The 22,985-nt window shown below is 40.6% G+C and overlaps 3 protein-coding genes across 12 annotated transcripts in view; 1 reads left to right on the top strand and 2 right to left on the bottom strand.

Moving 5' to 3' along the window:
- LOC117609206 (myelin regulatory factor) overlaps positions 1-10,606 on the bottom strand; it is a 32,736-nt gene extending 22,130 nt beyond the window's left edge. For 4 of the 6 annotated variants that reach the window (XR_004582548.2, XM_034335230.2, XM_034335232.2 and 1 more), the window contains exon 1: positions 10,014-10,606. Coding sequence is in view for 5 of the 6 variants with exons in the window: in XM_034335230.2 (XP_034191121.1) it covers positions 10,014-10,062 (49 nt within the window). In the remaining variant the exon portion in view is untranslated. The remainder of the gene's footprint in view (positions 1-10,013) is intronic. The other 2 variants (XM_034335233.2, XM_034335234.2) reach the window with 2 other exon arrangements.
- Positions 10,607-10,863: 257 nt separating this feature from the next.
- The window catches only part of LOC117609207 (anoctamin-4), a 50,342-nt gene continuing 38,220 nt past the window's right edge, over positions 10,864-22,985 (top strand). Inside the window, exon 1 of the mRNA XM_034335238.2 lies at positions 10,864-11,021. The gene's annotated coding sequence lies outside the window, so the exon portion shown is untranslated. The remainder of the gene's footprint in view (positions 11,022-22,985) is intronic.
- On the bottom strand, positions 12,570-19,646 carry LOC117609211 (tyrosine-protein phosphatase non-receptor type 7). Of its 5 annotated transcripts, none has more exons than XM_034335252.2 (7): positions 19,493-19,646; positions 15,365-15,557; positions 15,104-15,281; positions 14,405-15,031; positions 14,028-14,323; positions 13,731-13,940; positions 12,570-13,646 (listed from the first exon to the last, which is right to left on the bottom strand). In XM_034335252.2, exons 2-7 carry the CDS (start codon positions 15,385-15,387, stop codon positions 13,532-13,534), a joined length of 1,449 nt encoding a protein of 482 aa, XP_034191143.1. In that variant the 5' UTR covers positions 15,388-15,557; positions 19,493-19,646; the 3' UTR covers positions 12,570-13,531. The 5 variants fall into 5 exon arrangements, with proteins under 5 accessions (XP_034191143.1, XP_034191140.1, XP_034191141.1 ...); XM_034335249.2 differs by lacking the exon at positions 19,493-19,646 and adding an exon at positions 17,244-17,558; XM_034335250.2 differs by lacking the exon at positions 19,493-19,646 and adding an exon at positions 16,694-16,718.

Genomic DNA, 22,985 nt, shown 5'->3' with positions numbered 1-22,985 from the left:
TCTCGAATCCGTACGGTGCGAGGCCCACGCCTCTTTTCGATGTTAGATCTGTTTCCTTGCCATCTCGGCTGTTCAAGGCTTCTCGTTACACACGTACCGATAACAATGGTCCGTAGCGGTGAAACGAAACAGGAACGTTTCACCCACGTGAAATACCAGACACGTGAACGAACGATTTACGATCGATCGGGATACCGTTCGAAAATTCCCATGGGTTATTGACGACCGGAAGAAGAAGGTGTTTGCTTTGAACGAAAATTGTTCACCTCCGTTAACGATACCCAAAATCGTGCAATCTCTGTTGAAAAATCATTGAACATGTTTTGGCGAACAAATATCGAGCTGGGTGCAGGATGTTGAGGAATTTAATTGTCGTCGAGATAAGAAGTAACACGATGGTGTTGGTGCATCCTCGTTGATAGCGATCGACGAAGGTGTTGCTTAAGACCGTCAGCAAAGAGTGATTAACGCGGCTCGTGCATTTCCACGAAGATAATGGAACAACGCCGTCATTCTCCCGTTATTCAGTATTTTCTGCCTCTGAATCGTTCTGACTGAAACGATCCTTTCTTGGCTATCGAACGAAAGAGAATAAACCGCGAATCTCTGTTATCAAAAGTTAATATAGCTTGAGAATCTTCCGATAAACCGAAGGCAGAGGTACTTGAATCAGTGAAAAATTTTATTTGAAATATTTTCAAAAGTTAAATAATTGCCTAGTGAATTAAAATGGGACCCCCAGTGTGCGAAGTCTACGAGAATCAGCCCGAGCCCGAGTTCCCAAGCGGCGGCGCGCCGATTCTAATCGCGATATCAAAGCAATTATGCTGTTAATATTTTAGCAGCAAGGTGCTGCCGATGTTACGATAAAGCTAAAAAGCATTGTCTTTCATTTCTTAACACATTTTCAAAGTTTTTTTTTTATTTCCGTTGCGAATTTAAGGGCCGCGATGAATGCGCGAGGCAAACGTATCGCGAGCCGCGATAAATTTTAATCGCCGCGTTATTCGCCGCGGTACGCTTCGACCTTTTACGGCATTCTTAACCTACTTCGTTTCACACGTAGGTAACGAGCAGGAGATCCAAACAATTTGTCCGTCTCGAATCGTTTCGTTCGCTGGAAATGTTTACGGGAAGCCGGGGCGGATGATGGCGAGGCGAAGAGTCAGCCAGAAGCTGAAGAAAATTAGGATACGAAGGTTCGCGTTCTCCGACATGTGGAACGTCCAAGCGTTCTACGATCGCGGCACGACTCGCGGCTCGCAAAGTAGTCCACACATCCTCTCTCTTGCATTATAAACAATCTCCCATGAAAATCTAGAACGACCAGCGTATAGTAAACTCGCCGGTGGCACGTTTGCCAGCCGCCATCGCCGCTTGGATTAAGCTACGTTCACATCCAACGTAGCTACGAACGTAAAAGTGTTCAACCAGCAAAAAAAAATAAGAATAAAGTTCAAACAATTGCAAATGCAAGGTTTTATCGTCGAGGGAAGACGCGACACGAGGCTGGTGAATGATCGCGTACACGCAAAGAGGATCGTCGTGAATGATGCGGAATCGTCATTAAACCAACAACAGACTGCGACACTTGCGAAATCTTCCACGATTTCCTCGAAAAAAAAAAAAAAAAACATTCCCACTCGATTAACCTCTTAACTTGGGAAATCACGCGGAGCGAAAGTTTCGCTTCTGTTCGTTTCAAATCTACCCGCCGACTTTTACCTTTATGAACTCGTTTAATGAATAATTCACGGTACAATGCTTAGATCTATATAGGCTGGATGTAAATTTTCAGTATCATTCTTCTGTGATACGCGTTTCCGTGACATTGAACGTGTTGAAAAATTCGCTACAAAAGGATTCTCGTTCGTTTGTTCAGTGGACACAAGAATTGAATGACTTTGGTATCCTACCCGGAAGTGCCACGTACCGCCCTGTCTGACGTAATCCCAAATTAAACGTTGCGCGTAGGCGTAACGCAGTCCTGATGAGGCAAAGTCCTCCGTCGAGGTAAATGAAAGAAAAAAAAAAAAAAAAAAAAGAAAAAAAATACCAGGAAATCTGATAAAGAAGATCCATCAGAAGGCGATAGTTGGGTGAAATAAGCGAAAACTTTTCTTCGCCAATAATGGATGAAGGTGGTTACCACGGACAATTTCACGCTCGATGAAGCACTTTCATTGATTAACACTTTGACAGTGGAATTTTTCATAGAATCACTGGCTTTTGCCATTAATTTTATGATAAAAAGCGATTGCGTTCGGGAGTTAAACGTGAAAATCTTTCGCAAAATAGATTCGTTAAACAGTATTCCTAGCGCTATTAGGCCAATTGACGTATGAAGCAACGAGAACATTATCCGTTATAATGGTTAGTGACGATTTTCGTGTCTCCTTGTTACTCGCTCGTGCTGCCTGAAAGTTGTGCAACGACAAATTGTTTGATACGAGCAAGGTAATGGAACGATTCTGCCGAACCGTTTATACGCTGGTAGTTGCAAAATGGATATACAGGATGTGCCGAATGTTGCGAGAATAGAGCTGAATGTTTACTTTCCCGAATCGGTGGCACGCGAAATGGAAGAAAGAGACCACGGTGCGGCTGATTCGTTGAACGTCGTGGACAGGGATCAAAGAGACGTGGCATCGATTAAACAAACCCACCCCCGCTGTAGTAGAGTCCCCTTTATTCCATGTAGGAAAAGGACTCGCACGAACGACTCCTCGCACGTGGATCTATTTACACCTGGACAAGGTGCCCCACCTTACCTCGCCACGCACACCGTAGACGTGAAGGAACAGCTTTGGGGATCTTTATGGCTGTAAACAGGCTTTGCGAGACACAGGGGCGAACAGGTTCACCCACAGGTGCTTACGCAGCTACGTATCTATGCGACGAGCGTTCGCTTGTCGAAACGATTCTGATATTTAATCATGAATTTTTATTTACAAGAGAGCACAGGAAGATTTTAAAATTTATCTATATTCTTTTCTTATTTTCTTTTTACGGAATAAAGCTGAGACACTGTACACTCAACGCAATGGAGAACACAAAGGATCATTTGCATAAGTATTCATCGTGTTCAATAAATACTACGCGTTTCCTTCGGCTCTTATAAAGTTTGTTCTCAGAAGTGAAAGCGTTATTATAATTAGCATTCTCCTATAGAACTACTCGCTGAGCGCAACATCGACTCCAGAAATACGAGAAATAATTCACAGTAATAAAGAATCGTAAGTGGAGTCCGGATATTTAATTGATGATATATATGAAAGTATACAAAGTGCAGGTTGATGCTACAATAACACCGCTAACACAATGCGTGCGTTCAACGACCCTACGTGCGTAAAGAAAGATCTGGTGTCAAAATCTCTGTAATTGTATGGTTGTCATCGCGCGGTGCTCATCGCGTTTCCCGTTCCCTCGTTTGCATACGTACGCGAATAAACTGTACGCGCAAGCTAGTACCAATTGCGAAATAAACAAAAACGAGGATGTCATCAGCCACTCTCGTTCTACATCCACTTCCGTCTCGGACAAATAACAGATTTTTACGGCAATCACGAAGCGGAGTCTCGCGTAACAAATTTGTTCGAAAGAAGATTTTTAAATGGCAATTAAAATGAAAATGAAAAGTGAAGGAAATTGATGGTTGTTTAAAATTTATTAAAATTAATCGAGGTCATTTCATGACGATATACTATTATACTGCCGACTTTATTTTCCCTCTGATATCCTATCGATCCTTCCATAAAGTTTATTTCCGACAAGGGACGCACGCCAGCGACAATAAACGGTTCGATCGCGGCCTCTTATCGATGATCGCCGGACTCTAAGGATGATTTATGGGGTTCATCGCCGCGGCATGGCCGTTCGCGAAACCATCGCGCAAGCTTTTGATTCGTCCTGAACCACCCACGAAAGCACATTGGTTGATGAAAAGCTCGCCGGTTCCGCCTTTCGATGAAAAGCATAGGCATGCGCCGTTTCCAAACAACCGTCGACCAACCACCTTATTATTGTCCCCTTCTTTTTTTTTCCTTTCTATTTTCTCCTGTTTCAAACTACTTTCCTGCCATACTATCACGAACGAGGAACATGAACAACAACGACGGGTATAAATAACGATGAGACACGAACGTGAGATGGATGTTTTTTTCAACCAACAGACATTCACCTTCCGAAGATCGCAGATAGGGAGGCGAAAAGTTGCGTTGTTTATCAAAGACGTTTCAAAGTCGAAAAGTAGATCTCTGATTGATCCAGGACGGGGGTGGGCAATTGTTTTGCCTCGGGGACCACTTTGTGGAAGCGGAGGTTTTTAAAATGATTGCATTCATTAGTTAATTTTGCATTTCAGAAAGGTGTAATTGACGTGGCCGTCCTAGTGAAAAATACGAGACGAATCTTCGGTCCAAGGCGGATTTTTCTGACTGTCTTGGCGGGCCACAAAAATACTCGCCGCCAAGTAGATAAGTAGAAAACCACCGCAGTAGATACAGCCTGATGTATGACGCGGGAGTGTTTAATTATCCTACTATTTTAATTTCTTAATTATTTCATGGAATTCAATTCGTAATTGCGCTCACTAAACTGACACAATATCGAAAAGTAAAGAAATATGATATATTGATATCCGATTGATTATCGGCAATGAAATATTAATTTCAGTAAGAGCAAGTAAGCGTTCGTAGAGACGCAAGGGCGCGAGTATACAAGTAGTAAATTGGCTCTCGTGACGACACCGTTTGTTGCAATTTATGGCCGCCATTACTATATGGAGTATAATAAACTAGTGCTACCGGTACGGCTTACCTACCATTTGTTCCTATTTATAGATAAATTCGACGAAGGTGAAACTAGAGCGACAGATGCGTTCGTCCGCGGAATAACGGAAATGTAGGAGGATATTCGACTAATCGATAAATAGCTCCAGTTTATCGTCGTTCAACCGTCCATTTTGCGGAACACCATCCGACGAATCGTGTGAAACGTACGATAACCGAAGGTGAAGTCGAAGAAATCGTTGTTGGTTGAAGAAAATTAAATTGGAGCGTAAAGAATTGGAGGAAAAACAATGGCGCTGGTGAACGGAAGTGACCTCGGGCTCCTAGCGAATTATCGTGTCCCAGACCTAGGAAACAAAATACAACGGTGTTTCGAGTGAAATTAACCACTAGAATCTTCGTATTCTCTCAGCTGAAAATTGCATCTCGCTGCATCGTTATCGATGCATCCTAATATTTAATGCAATTGAAGTTTTGTCATTTATTATTCAGGGTCTCTCAACGTCAACAGAATTTTTTCTAGCCGTTTTGTAGCCACGATCGAAGTCCCTTTCTTCTTCTACCGGCGTTCTCAAGGATTCCCGTTTGAAACGAAGCAAACAACTTGGACGATTTAGCATCCACGTAGCGGCTTACACGAAATCGGAAGAGTCCAGTATTTATTCTCGCGTTTAGCAACCGTTTTACAGTTATGTCTCGTGGTAATAAGTTTTCTATACGACGTACCTTCGTACGAGAAGTCTCCAGTTAGCCTTGCTCGTTTCTTTCGTTCCTTTTTTCACGGCAAAAACCGGTGCAGCACGGTATGCGAAGGAAAAATTCGGTGGTTTGAAAGTCAGTCGAACTTTTTGCCAAATCGACCATGATAAATCGCGGTTGATCGAGAATATAAATTTTTCCAGCCGCGCGTTTAGCGAACAAAACGCGTACATATTTTCATTACGAATTGGAAAACAATTTTGAAGACGATAGTTAACAGAGAAAAACAGAGAACTTTGTTTTTCTATGAATTTACGAGAAACGTTCAAACGGTTCTAAGAATTTCTTCTTTGAAGAAAATTTATTCCTAACCAGAGATAAAAGATACAGTTACTTTCATTCTCTTTACGGGTATCTTGATTTACAATTAGTCACAGAAGACACCTATAAATCACACGGACGGCCATCGTTTCCTTTCTCTGGAAAAGGGGTGTAAAACCAAGCGAGACCATTCACCAGTTCCCACAAAATCACGGAATAACGATTATTTATCAATGCTTTGATCGCGCTACAATGAGAAGAAATTTTCTGCTAATAAATTACCATGAGATGCAATTATTGATGCCAGAATTGCTCGAAAATTAACGCGTCGATTGTCACCGAAGAAATAACGATATCTGATTAATTTTCTAATTCGAGGCTTGAAATTATACTTGGATGCTGTAATTTTCCTTCTTTTGTTAATTTGAAAGATTAAAAAAAAATAAATAGTAGAATTAGTAGCTAATAATTTAGAATACTTGTTGAATTGAAACGATTCAGAATAATCAACAGAATGTTGCATAATACCTTCCATAAAAGTTAAAAAAAAAAAAATTCGAACATTTTAAAGCGCGGGAAGAGGGGTCACGATCTTTCGCTGTATCTTCCAATTCAATGACGCGTGCACGCTTTGCAATCGCTGCATTAGATGCATCCATCCACGAATCCAATCCATCTATCCACATTGTCATTAACGCTCATTTTGCGTCGTTGCGCCATTCTGCACAGACTGATGATAAGCAGCGTCTAAATCAGGCAAATCACTTTTCACAGATGCATCAACGTTGCATTTTCACTCGACCATCAAATAAATGCAATGATAATCTGAGGAATAAGATCCCTGAAAGGTGCACCATAGGCTAGATAATTTCCCGAGAAAATATAGAAAAATTCTTGAGATCCAAAAACATCTTAACGAAATCGATCGAGTTATCAGAGCTTGGAAAATCATGAATTTTCCCATGGAATCAGTTTCTTTCTATGCTCGCGATGGAAATTCGCGAAAGTGGAGCAAGCCGGTGTTTGTCAAGCCTCGAAGAGCTAATTGTCGATCCCTGGGTGATCAGAATGAAACGTTAATGACGGATGATAATCAGAAGTGAAGGTAAAGTGTTCACGGTGCGCAGAGCTGACGGGTTACAGCGGAGGTATCGAGCCGTTAATTTCAAATAAACGGAAAAGCACGTTCGCCGTACGACTTTCACTGTCGACCTGCCACGGCAAACAGAGAATACTGGAATTGTTGGCAGAGGTCCGCAAATTGCAGCAATATCCAAGCCAGAGGATATCAAGATTAGCGATGGCTTCGAACCTGGACCCGTTCAGAAATATTTCCAAGAAACAAGTAGATTCTTCCCTGACCATAACGAATTGCAACCCTTTATCATATCTTTATATCATGAGAATAATACGATAGTTAGGAAAGATACGGATGAAAGGATCTTGAATAGTTTCCATTGAATAGTTATCTCCTCCAACACGATCAAACGATAAAGTCATACAGATAGATAATCAAGTAATTATCTTGAGTAACGTGTTTCCTTGATTTCAGGAAATTCCCTAGGTGCTCAATCTAGCTGTAAAGAGATGAGGCACAATTATTGGGTGATTATTCCAAGTGAAATAACCATTATTCCGAGAGCTGTAATAGTTACACAATGTGAATGTTCGATACTAGATTTCTATAAAAAAAAACAAAGATGCGCGAATTATCAAACGCGAATGCAATTATTAAATTAACTCCCGAGTTTTTTTCAAATTAATTAAATGCACGAATACGTAATCCTGATGAGAGAAAACATGCTATTGGACAACCCTAACATCTTATCGGTGAAAAATAATAAATACAACGAACAGGATACGTTTGTTTAACGTATCGATGTTACCTACGCGTGAAAACAACGATTACTCATCGAATAAGCTGACAATGTAACCGATTTGAAATTATTCATCGTACTCGATTCGCGTTTAATCCTATTCGTCTACAAACGAACGGCTCCGACTGATCCGATGAAACGGGTTTTATATACCTGTAAGTATATTCCTCGCGAGCGTGCTCGGAAAGATCAAGTTAAAAGGAGAGAACCTGGCGTTACATTGCAACCTCCGACCCAGATAAAGAATGCTACGGTGCACTCGTTGCAGGTGAATGCACCCGGCACCAACAGACCAGACACTTCGGAGGCCATTATTTGGGAAAAGGTGTAAACATACGAAAATACCATTACTTATCAAGGTATTTAATACCTTATTCGACCACAGTGATAATGTCCATGGTGTGGTCAGACACGTATCGAAATATTTAATTTTTCTCTCTTTTTTTATTCCTAATGATTTAGACGTGTGATTCGTGAAATTTCCAAACGTGAAATTAATTTCCCGTTTAATATCCGGTACACGTGGTAAACAACAGCTCCATTTCTTATCGCTGCGGCTTATGGAAACAAGATTTGCTGCCTCTCGATCCGCTAAATCTCAATTTAAATTCTTCCTGTCTAAGAATAACTGCTCTTCGTGTAAAATCTGTTCGATCTCAGTTTATGTTTCTGCCACGTTCGGGGAACGACTTACGTGAAACTTGCTCCGATCTTGTTCACATCTATGCACTTACGTACAGCGAATAGTAAAAGTATTCTTATACTTTCGATTAACGCTCATTTGGGGGGGCATTTTGGACCCATGTCTTAAGGGCCAAAATACAACTTAAGGGGGGAACCTGGTTTAGAGGGTCGAAAAAATCGATCTTTTGGAAGACATATTAATCGATATTTCAGGTCAAAGTTTCAGGTCGAAATTCGAAGTACTATTGTTTATGTTTTAATGAACCGGGACTTATTTTAAAGCTTATTAGTATAGCTTCTATTTAAACTAAAAACATTGTGTAAAAAGTTATGTTAAACAACTTTTTTTTGCAAATCATCGTTCAATTTGGTGGGTAAAAAATGAAATTTTTCTTCAATATTGAATAAATTTGTCGATTTTCGACTTTCTAATACTTTTTTTAGTTCAAATAGAAAGTAAGTTCATAAAGTTGAAAAATTTCTTTGTTTTTTATGTTTCAAATAAAAAGAATGGCCGCTATCGTGTACGCAATGGACGGCCGTCAGCAGCGAGGTGCCATGAACAACTAATTTCTATTATATAACGTGATTATATTGTAATAAAAAAATTTTTTTTACAAGTTTATATTCCCAATAAAACAGCTAAAAGATTCTTAAACTGATTACTATGAATTAAAGTAAAAAAAAAAATTGCCCAATATGCAATTTTCAGCGTCCTAAACCAGGTTCCCCTTTTAACGCATAACGTCCTACTGGTCCTTTTTACTGTATTATTATCGCGCGTGTACGGACCATTTTTACACAAAGATATATTGTATTTTTATAGAAAAACAAATTTATTTTGCATAATTTTATGTGTTGCATAGCAGTACGTTTACTTAGCCAAATAATGGTAAGAAATGATGCAGCACGATGCATTGAACTAAACGTGTAACAGGTATGCGAAGGCGGTTTTTCCGTGAGTATGGCGGGGAGAGAAGCACAGTCAAGGCAAAAGTAGGGTAAATGTATCCACGTAGGCACACGACTCTCCTTTGGAGATCAATCAGAGCGAGCATAGAATTTTGCAAATATTTTCTACGTTACTATATTAATTAGTCCTAACAATGCGGTCATAAATGTATTTTTACTTAATAGCTTCATCTACAGGATTATTGGATTTTTAATCTTGGAAATTATATTTACTATTTAATATAAACATTGTCAGAGAAATGTCGTTGAAAAAAAAGAAAAATTATGTTCCATGACCCAGTGATCAGTATGCAAGGATTATACAGTTAGTATAATTCACTTGGTTACACTCTCGAGAATATTCCGACGGAAAAGGATGAGCTAGCAAAACGGGAAGGTCAAATTGAAGCAGGACGACTCTGTTTATCCCGTCATCTGTTCGAGAGCAACCGGGCTGAATCACGAAAACGTATGTACGATCAGTTGTGTCCGGTGCGTTTAAGGTCAATGCACGAGAATCGAACGTTCGCATGAACGCGTTTCACGGCGCACCGTAAGGTACATGGCGAACGCGATAGATCCGCGACATACCGTAGCTGTCATGCTTGTCAATCAGGTTGCCGAACGATCGTTCGATCGCATGTCGTTAAAATAAAAAAGAAGAGAAGAGTAAAGGTAAGAATTTACTTACCGAGAATCGCCTGGAGGGTTTGCTCGTCCCCGTCCCCGATGACATCCATACCTCCGTTGATAATCGGACCCCTGAGATCTTCCGGGCCCCTTCAACGGGCCCCATTTTGTCTCCAGGCTACGATGTCACTCGACGTGACGTCCCACATAGTACGTAACGTTTAATGTAACTCTCTTCCGTTTTTTCTTTCTCTACCTCTCTCACTCTCTTTTTCTCGATGTCCGTTTAGTAGACGTCTCTCCGGTTTTATTTAATATCACGTATTCCCCGTCCTTTTATCCCCTTTTAAATTCACCGAACGACACGACTCTTTCCGTGTGGTCACTTGTGTTTCCTTGTTACCTTCGAGCGCAGCGACACGATCTACGAACGATCGAGAATCGGCACGGTGAGCGACGACGACGACGACGACAACAAGACCATCGCGATGAAAACAAATATTTCCTTCCAACGCGAATTAAACTTGTACACTCGGCGATTTCGTGGACCGGTTTTGTTTTTATTCTACTCCGTACGAATGATTTCTCCGTGTTTATTTCTCTACTGTTGACTCGTACACCCAGGAGCCGTGTCGAATCCCGAGGCGCGGACTAAACTTCAGTTCCGTGCCGACAGCACACGCGCACGGTACGTAATACATGCAAACGCGCCCCGTGTATGTCGCGCCGAGAACAAGTTGATCACGTGACACACTTCAGTCTATTCCGTGCGAAGTTTGAAAGAGGCGCGTCGCCGCGATCATTCGTAAATATATTCCCGGCTTTTACGGTAAAAGTGCGTGTGCTTGATTGTTCGTTGCGAAATAACAAAGACGAATTAAAGTAGAATCTTACTGATAACGTGTGTTTAACTAATTGTAAAGATTTATACGATAATATCAAAGTGTAAAAAGGAACCTCGTCTTTGGAAGAATCCATGACACAAGATGGCGGCACCGCCCTACAACACACGCGGTAAATCAAAATCCATGAATTTCTTTCTTCGATCGCTGCTGGAATCTACAAAAATGTAAGTTTTTAATATTTATTCGAAATTTTTGCCTACATAAAGATGTATGTGTACGTGTATAACTGCTGTTTTCGAAATTATTCATTTTTATTGCTTGTAATGAAATAGAGGAGAAAAATCTTGTTAGATATAAAAATAAATTTTTATTCTTAATAAATATTCGATATCCTCGCTTAAAACATTAAGCGTTCAATGAACGTATATTGTATTACACATATGTACATTTTCTATGTTAAAATCTAAAAAATATTAAATAAGTGATATGAAGGGAATATAATGCAATGTTTCATAATTGAAACTATAAACTTAATTTTAATCAATAATAAAAGATACAAATGTTCAATAACAATTTCCATAATCAAAATAGCAAAATACAATTTCAAGTGTTAGTTTGAATTCAACAAATTTTATATACTTCTGGTATACAATAGAAATACGTTTATGGAAATAAATACAAAATATTTCATAAGACACGCAAGTAACAAACAAAACAATGACACATATGTGTTATGAAATTATTTGCACCGATTTGTAAATAATTATTTAATGCAATAGTACTTTGTCTGCTAAGCACGTACACATAAATCTTGTATGGGTACTATAAACATTTATTACGTCACATAAGTACAATTGAACACCAAAGGGCTTCTAAATTATTGTTGTTATTATTATTGTTATTGTTACGTTAATACGTTTACATTAAAGTCACTTTAATATATTCATAAATAATTTACTCTTGATTTTCTTACACAAATACACAATTTCTTAAATATAATTTGCTCTCTGTACAACGTATGTACAAATGTATATGTATACATATCACAAACTTTCACTCAAAATTCACATTCATATGGTTCGCGTACAAGACAGAAAAATTCTGAGACGTTATATCGATAATTTGATGAAAGGTGTTAAACACGATTGACAAGGTGAATAGACTAATTATGTCTGAAACAACATTTGGCTCCACTATAACACACTCGTACAAACAATTGCTAAGACTGTTCATGATAGTTCTGAAATTAAAGTCTGATGAAAAATCGTTGTAAAAATAAATTAAAGTTAGAGAGTAAGAAATCTTAGATTCTGCATTATATTTTGTCATGGTATGCGATATTAGGTAAATACTAACAGCTTTGGTATGTTACACTGTTCAAATTTGTGGTTGAGTAAAGTTCATTTGTTCGAGTCATGAAATTTCATACTTAGAAATGTTATTAATCGATTCAAACTATGCCATCCTTGTCAACAAATTCGTTTTCAATTTATCCAAAAGTTTGCGTCACACTTATTGTCAGCTACAGAGTAATCTATAAACGAACAAACGAACAAGACATAATCACTTGTAAAGAAGCTGTAGCTCATTTCATTTTTCATTTATACGATTGTAAAGTAGCGAATAGAATAAATAATTAATTTTATAGTTAATACTTGAAAAAACACTATACAATGACATCAATCTTGATTCACTAATTTGGGAATGAATAAAATTTCCATCAATGTTTAGATCAACAAACTCAACCTACAATTTACTACTCTGAATTACAGTTATTTTTTTTTTTTTTTAGATCAAACTACATTTATGACCATCATGCATGTCATAAATTTCAGTTTGTTACAGAAGCATATTTATTTCTAGTTAGATTTATAACTTACATAATAAACGTATTGTACTACCTGCATTCAGTCTTTGTTGATAAATTAATTAAAAGTCATGGAAATCATTGTATACATCAAACTGTAAAATTAACTAGGAACTACAAATAGGATAAAAATATCTCATTGATCTGGGTCCCGATTTAGTAACGAATTTAATCTGCCTTTCTGTATTTATGATCTGATGGTTTTAGTTAAGTATTTCCAATAGCATTGTTATCTGTAATCGTGTATATTGGGCAGCTGAATTTGATTTGTACAACAGTTTGCTGCACTGAAAAGTTAAGGAAAAACTGCTCGTACCGTGGAAAGTTCAAGACTAAGAATAGCGTAACTGCAAAATCTGTATAACTGATTAACCCGTAACACACAGATAATACGTAAAAATTTCAATCAACACTGACAAACCCTGATTCTTTTCTTTTTTTTTTTTCTGTTTTACTTCATAAGTTAAATCGAAATATTCTTGTTCATTTGTCAAACAGTTTTAATTCCGTTTAAGAATATGTTCCTTAGAACGTGAGTCAATTAACCATTTACCTTTGTCTTGAGCTTTGTGACTTGATATTAATTGTCAACAATTCGTCATGGCAGTATAGAAATGGCAGCTTTTTTTTTTAATGAGACAGAACTCATGTTGAATAGGTGAAAACAGTTGAGATATATCCACCGGATCTCGAGTTGAAATTGAGATTCTCTTCATAGTATTTCCTTCACGGCAAAAGTATTCAGATCTGGACGAATCAATGTGTTGCAGACAATATCCAACAGTCGTGTCAGAAACCTTTTCATAGTAATTCTCAGAAGAATTTTTCTTTTAGTTAATTCCTATCAATTCGATCACCTCGGTTCTTTCATTCCCCTGAACTCGATGATTTACCACCATCGAGGGTTTGTTCGTACAGACAAAGTGCACGATGAACGAATTCGTACTGTTCTGCTGTTTGAACCATGCCTCCTCTATCGTATCTGTAAAATAAAAAGAATTATTTCTAAACGAATAATTCGAGGTTTGAATATAAATTGTGATTCAATTTTATACAAATTTCCTACCTCATTTGACATAAAATACCAAGTACGTCTACATTTCCATCTCGCAATAACTGCGTCATCCCCGTTGCTAAAGCTATGAAACAGCCAGTTCGTCCGATTCCTGCACTGCAGTGGACAACGACTGGCCCTGGCAGAGAATTTACTTCTGCAGCTAAGCTCACAAGAGTATCTGCAGCTTGAGGTACTGCATGGTCCGGCCATGAATCATACCTATGATTAATTCATTAAAATTACAGTTACACATCGTGTATCAACACGTGTATCGTTCCTAAGATCAATGATCCGATGTTAATTTACCAGTAATGCTGTACATGTCTTCTTTCTCCTTCGCATCTAAGCTCTAGATCTCTGATCGTGTAACCGTCCCTTGTATCGATAGAATTCGCGATAATAGTAAAATTTCCCGCTTGTACACGACCGTTTTTATCCTGTGGAAAGTATGCCTCGCATTTTGTTTTCGCAGCTTCGTGTAACTTTGTTATCATAACGACAACAGAGACCTTGTCTGCCCACACCATTTTCCAAAAGTCAGCTACAGTGTGAGACAATGGTCCCTGGGTTGCGATATAACGAGCGTCTTCTCCGTCGTATCCCTATAAAACCAAGATAGGATTGTATTATATTTAAATAGAGAAATTTAGAAAAATTTTCATTCAATTCTGTTTTCAACATACTCGTATGTAGTTGGCATTAATGTAACTAGAAAGAGGATCGTCAGAAGAGCCCGGTAAAACGACTCTCGACTGTGGATTCGGTAATACAGAACAGTATCTATTCTTCGCTCCAGATCCACAAATATCTAGTTCATCTGGTAAATTAAGTGGAACCTCCCAAAATTCTTTGTGCAGCGATGACGGATCACTGATAGCCTTTTTAAGCTGTGTTCTGGATAGAACATTTCCAGCGCTCAATAAAAATTCCTCTGCGGTACACTCGCGAGTAGGAGTTACTATGTGCGGTGGACTTTCAGGAGGAGGTGCTAATTCTATAGTCAAACTTGCACTTGATCCACGTCGTTCCAGTAATCTTTTAGCTTTTATGCGTATCGGTTCTGGTCTACGTTCCGGTGTCATTACCGACATTACCTCTGGTAAGCCAGTAGCTTGAGTAAGCGGTTTGATAGATTGAACAGTATGAATAGATGCCTTTGCCGTAGGTTGATGAACCCATTCGATCGATCCTTTCGTAGCTTTGGTAGTCTTTTCTGGAGGACATACCGCACCTTCCTCTACCAAACCTCTCCTATCACCATCTTCTGTATCCTTTTCACGCGACATTTGTTTCCTCAGCCATAACAAAACCTAACGATCAAACGTTGTTATAGATTCTGATTTGGTGCATTCTGTAGAACAGAAATTTTCTATCAATCTTACCAGGAATGTAAAGAGAATAGCGCCAGCGATGGCGCAGAGTGCTACGAACAGAGGCAATTGCCAGTCTAGCCATGATAATGTCGCAGTGGAGTGTACCACCTGTCCTGTACGGGTACTAAATTGAGCTGCTTGCAAATCCATACCAGCATCATTCAGTCCCGTTATGGACTGTGGGATCCTATGTACAACAAATTGATATCTAATATTTCTTTCAATAATAATGACATCAATCAGATTAGGCGTAAGATCATTTTATAATACCTGTGATGAGATCGAGCAGACATTCCCTCGGTAGATGGTAATAAAGGAATAGGCAGCACAGAATCTGTGTGCCACCTTTGTTCTGTAATTAAGTAAAATTTCTCCAAGGGATCTGAATTATCATTATTGCTTGAGATATCATAATAGTTTGCATCGTTTACATAGTGATTGGTTAAAGGAGTACTTGTACCTCCTGCAACAAAAATGAAATACACAATTAGTAATAGATGAATCAATTGTTTCTTCGATTATTAAAATTTCAAATTTTAATGATAATTTGACACAATGTTATCCACCTCTGTACACTCCAAGGCACTCACTAGAAATGAAACTTTATTTACGCTGAAAGTTACACGAAATGTCTGTAATATATTTGCGTAAGATTCCGTATGAAAGGAAATTTAATCAAAGGGACACCGAACTGCCTTCTGTTCTTTTTTTTTCAACGTAATACCAAATATCGTCCCGTCGTTGTTTCACTGAGTCCGACGGGTAACAATTCGTCGCATTCGACGGCAATTCTAATGATTTTAAGTTTCGGGAAATGATCCATCAGAGACGGAAAGAACAGCTTCCGTGGCGTTACACAGGAAGTAAACATCGTGGTTATTTTATGAACGGAGGACCAAGGAAATTCTGAAGTGGGGAAGGGTGACAGAGTAACGAGCAGATGGAGTATACACCAATGAGAGAACTGTATGTGACAAGTGGATGAATAGACGTCGTTCTAGTCACAGGCACGAGTACCAAGGCGCAACGTGTGTATGCACGCTTTACACACAAAGAAGAAAACGTGGAACACAAATAAACTACATCCTGTTTTCCGAGCATGTGTGCGCCGTGTCAACGTTGCGCGTACACGCCACGGTGTCGCGTGATACGAGTAACACGCAACAGAAGTAGATACACAAATGAACGATATAATACCTTTCGTCAAAAGTGCATTCGCTAGAAACACCAAGATCGTACGATTCAAATTAACTTGTAACTTGTGATTTGAAAGTAGCGGCTGCGTGGACGTGTAAACAGCCATGTTTGAGATTCGTTAAGCGAAATATCAGACGGTCTCGTCTGCGCAAGCCTCTGATTCGAACTGCCGAAGACGCCGTTCGTGTACCCTGACCTGGGCTTCGGTAGACTTCGGCCTTGTACGCGGTTACTTACGGGAGGGAACACCGACCAATCAGCGCGTAGACGCACGCAACGACCGACCAATCGCGCGTATAGTTTACTACCAGTACCAGGAATTTGGCGGGAGGGACTCAAGGTGAATGAAAGCGAAGCACGTGCAACTAATGATAGTAAAGTGCATTCGGAATCAAGTTTTACGTTTGCCCATTGAGTAGAAGCGAGAACGTCGGTTCCGCCCCGGACCGGGGCCGACAAATATACACGTCGCGTCGTTTCGAATCGTTTACCTCCGGTGAACGTTCTCACGCGGACAATTACTTCCGGAACTATCGCTTTCCAACGTATCACGCCGAAATCCGCAACGCGTTTCTCGTTAACCCAACGATTGCGCGAAACTTTGTAAACGATTGAAATCAGTCTATGTCGGACAAGAAACGAAACGTTGATAATTTGCAAACGAAATGTCAGCTTTATCGTTCACGTAGCACGATTTATAAATACTTAAAGTTGCAGTAAGAAAAACATATGCGTATCTGACGATATGCAAAACCTTTATAGGTCACGGATAACCGTCACGGTGGTTAACGTTAAAAGAAACAATTTTCTTTCTGTTGCGCTGACGCATCTCGAGGGTGAATCATCTTTTAGTTGCGCCGTATGAAATTAAAGATTTCTCATGGGGGAGAATAAAAAATAAATAAAAAAGAAAGGAATCGTTAGTACGATGAGTTGGCTAAGTTTAAATTACCGTGTACAAAAATACCGTCGAAACACTGCCTCATGTTTACGCAAGTATCGAATCTTGCGTACTTTTCCATCTGCGAAATGTAAAATGATCGTAGTTTCTCCTCGCTCTTTCAGACTTCTCGCGATTCTGCACGGTTACCACTGTATAAATCGGTGATGAAACGATCTTTGTTTATCTCGCAACTGGATACATGATGTAAAACATGGTAATCCGTGAGACGTTGGCCACGCGAAGCAATACACTGCATTTCCATTAATTTTCTTTTATCAATCGTTCATCGGTAGAAACGATATTGGATCGAACGAGGTATCTAGCCGCGTGTCTTACGCGATCCTCAAGAATATCTCGGTGATTCAGAAAACCGGATGTTACCCATTCATCCCTGCCATACGTCTGACACCCAATATTCGCGTTGTCGAATCATTTTTCTTCTTCTCTTTTATATTTCCTCTCGTGAAAATAATGTAAATTTCAAATTCGATTCATACTGTTTTTTCCTCTTCTTTTTATATTTTATAATATATCCGATAATGTCGAATTCCTCAAGCTTTCGTTTTAATAACAATCTCTGCGACGAGCTGTATTTTGTTATAATATTATTGACTAAAATCGACGCAGCGATTGCTCGTGTTGCAACACACGCAACAACCGTATTTCTCGTAGCTGACGTTCAATGAACTCTCATTTCTCTGAAGCTGCTCGTTGCCTACCGATGCCTGTCACACGACAATTGCTAACCGGCTATCATTGTTGTGGCAGCGGTTGAAAAATCAATAACCAGCATGGCAGAACCGAATCTTCGAACCCTTCGCGTGTATCTCTTCTCTATAAATTCGTGAATTGCTGTCGAATGGAGCCATGATCGTAGATGGACGATAACCAATCGCGATATCACGAAACACCGGTATCATTCTTGCAAAATATATTTTCACAATCCAGATTCTTGTAGCGCACTGTTTGAATTCGATTTATAACGACGCTACGTTAAGCGAAATATCACTGAGAAATAATCGATCGTTTTTCTGAGAAACACTCGACACAATCTATCAATCTCGCGTCGCAGACGAAATCTCGAGAGAAGAAAAGTTGAGCGCGAGACGAAGTTTCACACAGCGAGGGTACGCGAGCGTAGATCTGCACGAATCGTAGGGCGGTCTTGGCACCGACTAAATTAGAGCCTTCATTCACCCTTCGGAGGGAGCTTGCGAGCTTTCGTAGGGCGCACGCAGCCAGACACGCACTTGCGTAAAATTGCTTGCCGTTCATTCGGACGAGAGACGCGTGGGTGGGTATCGGAACATCTTTCAAAGGGTCCTTGCGAAAAACTCGAATAAACGAGGAGAGCTGAATTCCAGCTGACACTAAAGCGAAAAAAAAATCGGATATTAATAATAACTTGTTTTTCTCGTCATTTGTATAAACAATTTTTTTCTATTTATCGAGATTCGTTCTATGATCAAGTTTAACAAGGCTCGATAAACGATTTTGCCGTTCGCATGACTGGATAGGCGCATCCGCAGTGCTCGCTTGGCGCTCAATGAAAACTCGTTGAACGTTTACTAGAAAGCCATCGTTATTCATCGGTTGCTACATTGGCCGCGTACCTTGCTCACGGCACAAACGCTGATAAAGCGCTTTTGAAAATCGTTCGTCGACGGATCCATTGTTCGTTCTGTACAGCTCGTTGCACGCGGTTCGTTTTACACGACTTCCACGATTGCCCGTCCGAAAAACCGTTCGACGGTTCTATCCGTTTCGTTTTATTCGACTTCGTTAACGGGGGGGAAAAAAAAGAAAGAAACGCGACAGACACCGCGGGTGTCCTTCGTGGGCGCGCAACTTCTGACGAGATTTCACGATTCGACGGAAAGAAAAAAATGAGAAAATTGCGAAACTTTGCGAGGGTAGTATCCTCGTACGCGTGGGTGGAAAATTGCGTTACGAGGAGACGGTTTCCAGGGACAATAAACGTAAATGCTCTAAGAAACTGCCTCGACGTTCCCTTTTCAACCTTCCATGACCCCCGAATCTTCTATGTTTGCGAGGACAAATAAACAAATAATTAAGGATCTTTTGGGGTACTCGTAGAAACGATTAACCCTCGAATGGCGATGGTCGGGTCAGTCGTTAAAATTAGACATTCAAATTAGAAACCCCTCATCGTAGGTGTGGTCTGCATAAATTCAGCCCCGCCATGCGAAGATTAGGTAAAACCGTTTCTTCATAATTGAATTTGATATATATGTTACCTTAATCTTACACGAGTGCATAGAAGATTAAGCGTAGACTTCTTCGGGCAGAAAAGTAGCCGTGCAGTCGTGTTTTCAAAGCGAAAGAAAAGTGGACAATCTTATAGCAATTTTCTCGAGGTTTACTCGGCAAGCACGTGCAACGTCCCTTTTCTACCTCCAAACTCCTTTCCCTTCCTCTTCGCACCTGGAATCTTACGAAAATCAACATGCAAACTTGCTTTTCAATGATTTAGCAACGTTTAGAAAGCATGGTGGAACAGCTAAATTATACGGTGATTTATTTACAGTCTGTACAACGTGAATCAGCTGAATCGCATGGAGCATTCATATTTCACGAGGATCGCGTGATTGCATTTTTAATGAAAGATGATACGGCTTGTCTCCGTTAAAGTAGATTAGACCATGCCAAATCGATTTCCCGGCTCTAGCTTGTCTCATGACACGCAGTGACTCACAGGAAATCTACGTGACCGTATACTTGATTCCTTTAATTAATACGTTGCTTTTCGCTGCACGCAAATGCGGCTCGTTACGATCTTCTTATTATTTAATCCGTTCGCAAACTCGTTTGGAAACTTATTCTTAAGGATATCTGTTTTTATTCTGCTCAAAGCATTAGATTCTCATAATAATCCCTTAGAGCAACTGATCGGTTGATCATTTTGAGCAGTGTATTTTAATTATCGCAATAACAGAAATTTTAGATACTTACCGTTCTGAATGAAACGACGGTAACTTGGTGGCAAGCTCACCTTTAGGTACACGTAAAACACTGTTCGCTTTCATTATCGTTCTTCCTCGTGTTAGCCATTCTTCTCTTTTCACTGAACGCGATCCTTGAAAAATTCATCGTTTTACGTCCGACACGTTTCAACGGGGCCGAGCAACGACCAGCAGCGTGCAAGTCGGTTCATTCAACGAGCGAACCCAGAATTAACCCTCTTGCGATTGAACGAAAGAGTGCGAGTGACAATCAGCCGCGCGTGTTTCCCGCGTGAATAGCTAATAATTAATCGGCCTCGTCTCATCGATAATTACGATTTCTTTTCTCCCGATCTTCTACTCGATACGAGCCCACCCTCTACGTACGAACGTCTTTCTGATCGTTATCTAACGATGCTTCGATGTTTTGGTCGCGCGACGCCGGTTAACTTGCATCGGACGCATCTGAATGGCGTCTGAACGTATTGCAAAATGACGGCCAACTGCATTCACCTCTTTCGGTGGCCGTGGAGGGTGGCAAGGTGGAGTGCAGACGCGCGCATTCGTGACACGGATACGAGACGACCCACCTACCCCTCTTTCACCGTACACTGGTCCCTGCTTCGTCCCCCTGAACACCCAACCGTCGCTGCGGCTATCGATGGTGTCGCTCCTTTTCTTCTCGTTAGAACTGCCACCCTCCTCTACCGTCGACCGAAGTACCTGCATCAGAAACGCGAGTTACCTTGCTCCTCGTACGTCTTTCGGCGTTAGTTGAACCGTGATCTATCCACCCTCCGCGTATATACCCCATATAAGCTACATTATTTTAGGATCGACGTAGATAAGTTCAGGGCTGGTTGAAATTGATGAGTTCAGCTTGTACGCGTTGACCTATTTAACGGTTGTTAGGGTAATTCGGTTTTCGAGTCGTTCAACGAATCAGTGAGCGGAAAGGCGAGGGTAGATCGATCCGAGCGGGTCACTTTTAAAATAAATCCTTGACACCGCAGGGATGGCTGCCTCGGAATAGCGGTGGAAACTTAATGGGGTTGGAGAACGTAGACGCAGAACGGTATATCGTCGTAAGTAATTACTCGGTGTAATTGGAATAGAGTCTCGGGGAAGATCAATTTGACTCATTGAAATAAAAACGCATCGCTTGTAGGATGACCTAATATTATCGATCCGGTTCGCAACAGCTTCGAGGAAATTCGCTTCTCGGCCAGTCCATTCAGTCGGACGATGAAAGAAGCTTATGCTTCTCTCGCATAGCTATTCTATTCTCACCTATCTGATTCTTTGATTTTACCTTGTCCCTCCCCCACTTTATCGACCCCCTTCATCCCCTCCGCTCGATCGTCGCGCATTTTACCCCTCTTTTTCGTTCATCTGTGTTCGAGTGACAATTGAACGGCCGGAGTGGAGGGGTATCGGGGAAGGAGAATGCTGAGAGGAGGGAATGTTGAATGAGGGCTCGAGGTTGGAGGGCGAAATGTACGGGGTTGCCGAGGGGTGTCGGGGCGAGGGAAAACAAGCTGGCTGAGAAGAAGGGTGAAGCAAGGGGCTAGAGAGTGTAGGCTAGTCTCGTGGGCGAACCGCGTCCCCAATCGATACACACGCAGCAAACCGTTTCTTCGTCCCCCTCCGATCTTCCTCTAGTCGCCAACCTTTGATTTCGTTACCGATCCGGAATCGAATTGTTCGAGGCCCTTTTATCGATTCCATCGCCAACTCGGTCGCTGCTGAAATTTTCAAAGAAATTCGAAAGAAAATAAAATCTTCCGTCGTACTACGTTGGCGATGAAACGGTTGGCGAAATGGAAAGTGCATTATTTTAATCGTACGATTTATATAGCCAGGTGGACACTTTCTATTGTACGAGGCGAGAACATTTAGGGTCGATGGAACGTTAATTTTCTTTCCCCGTGGTAGGCGAGTAGAAAAGCTTGTAGTACACACGCCGTCTCCGTAAGGCCTCTCGAAATCAATTTAACGAAAGGGTTTCTGTTGTCATTAAGCTTGCCTATTATCCTGCACGCCTTCGATACGAGAGCTCGCCTCGGGCCGAATCGAATTATCTCTCCGTGTAACACGAACGTATATGTGTACGCGTAACCGTGGCACCGTTGGGGTGAAAAATAATCGAGAGGCAATTATTCGATTGAAGTTCAACGCGACGGATGAATTCGAATTCTGATTTCCATCGAACGGGTTCCCTTTCGAAGCCGTCAATTAACGGGCTTCGTTATTCTGCCGTAATTAATTTTCCTTTCGAACTGTGCCAAATATGAAATATTTTTATAAATACACTGGATGTCTCCTGCGAGTCAGCGAAGTTATATCTTTAGCTCGTGTTTTTAATTGTAATCTTCCTACTTGAAATTTGGTTATTTTTGAAAAATTTGGCGATTGAATACCGTTTACTAAAAATATCAAAATTATCTTGTTTGCGATCCGAAAAATAATCGATCGTGGTAATATCTCGCGTGCACGTGTTTGATACGATATCGGAGGCTAGCATTACATCCGGTGGTTATTTTGCAGTTCGATTGGTAAAAATGAAAAAACATCCGGGATCCGGACACTTCCGGTTCGACGTTGATATCGCGGCTCTCGGTTCAGCCGTTAGTCGATCTGACTGCGTCATTTCCTGTTCCGGTCTGGACAGTTTCGCGTACAAGCATATTCTGGCCGTTGATTGGCTGAAATTCGTTCGACAAAAGTCGGCGAACGAGACTCGAGAGATTCGTATAACTTCGACAGACTGTTTCTATTTTCACCCGGT

Source organism: Osmia lignaria, chromosome 14 (genome assembly GCF_051020975.1).
Source record: "Osmia lignaria lignaria isolate PbOS001 chromosome 14, iyOsmLign1, whole genome shotgun sequence".
Taxonomy (NCBI): domain Eukaryota; kingdom Metazoa; phylum Arthropoda; class Insecta; order Hymenoptera; family Megachilidae; genus Osmia; species Osmia lignaria.
Note: the sequence above shows the minus strand (reverse complement) of the source record. Positions and strands in the feature narration are given on the sequence as shown.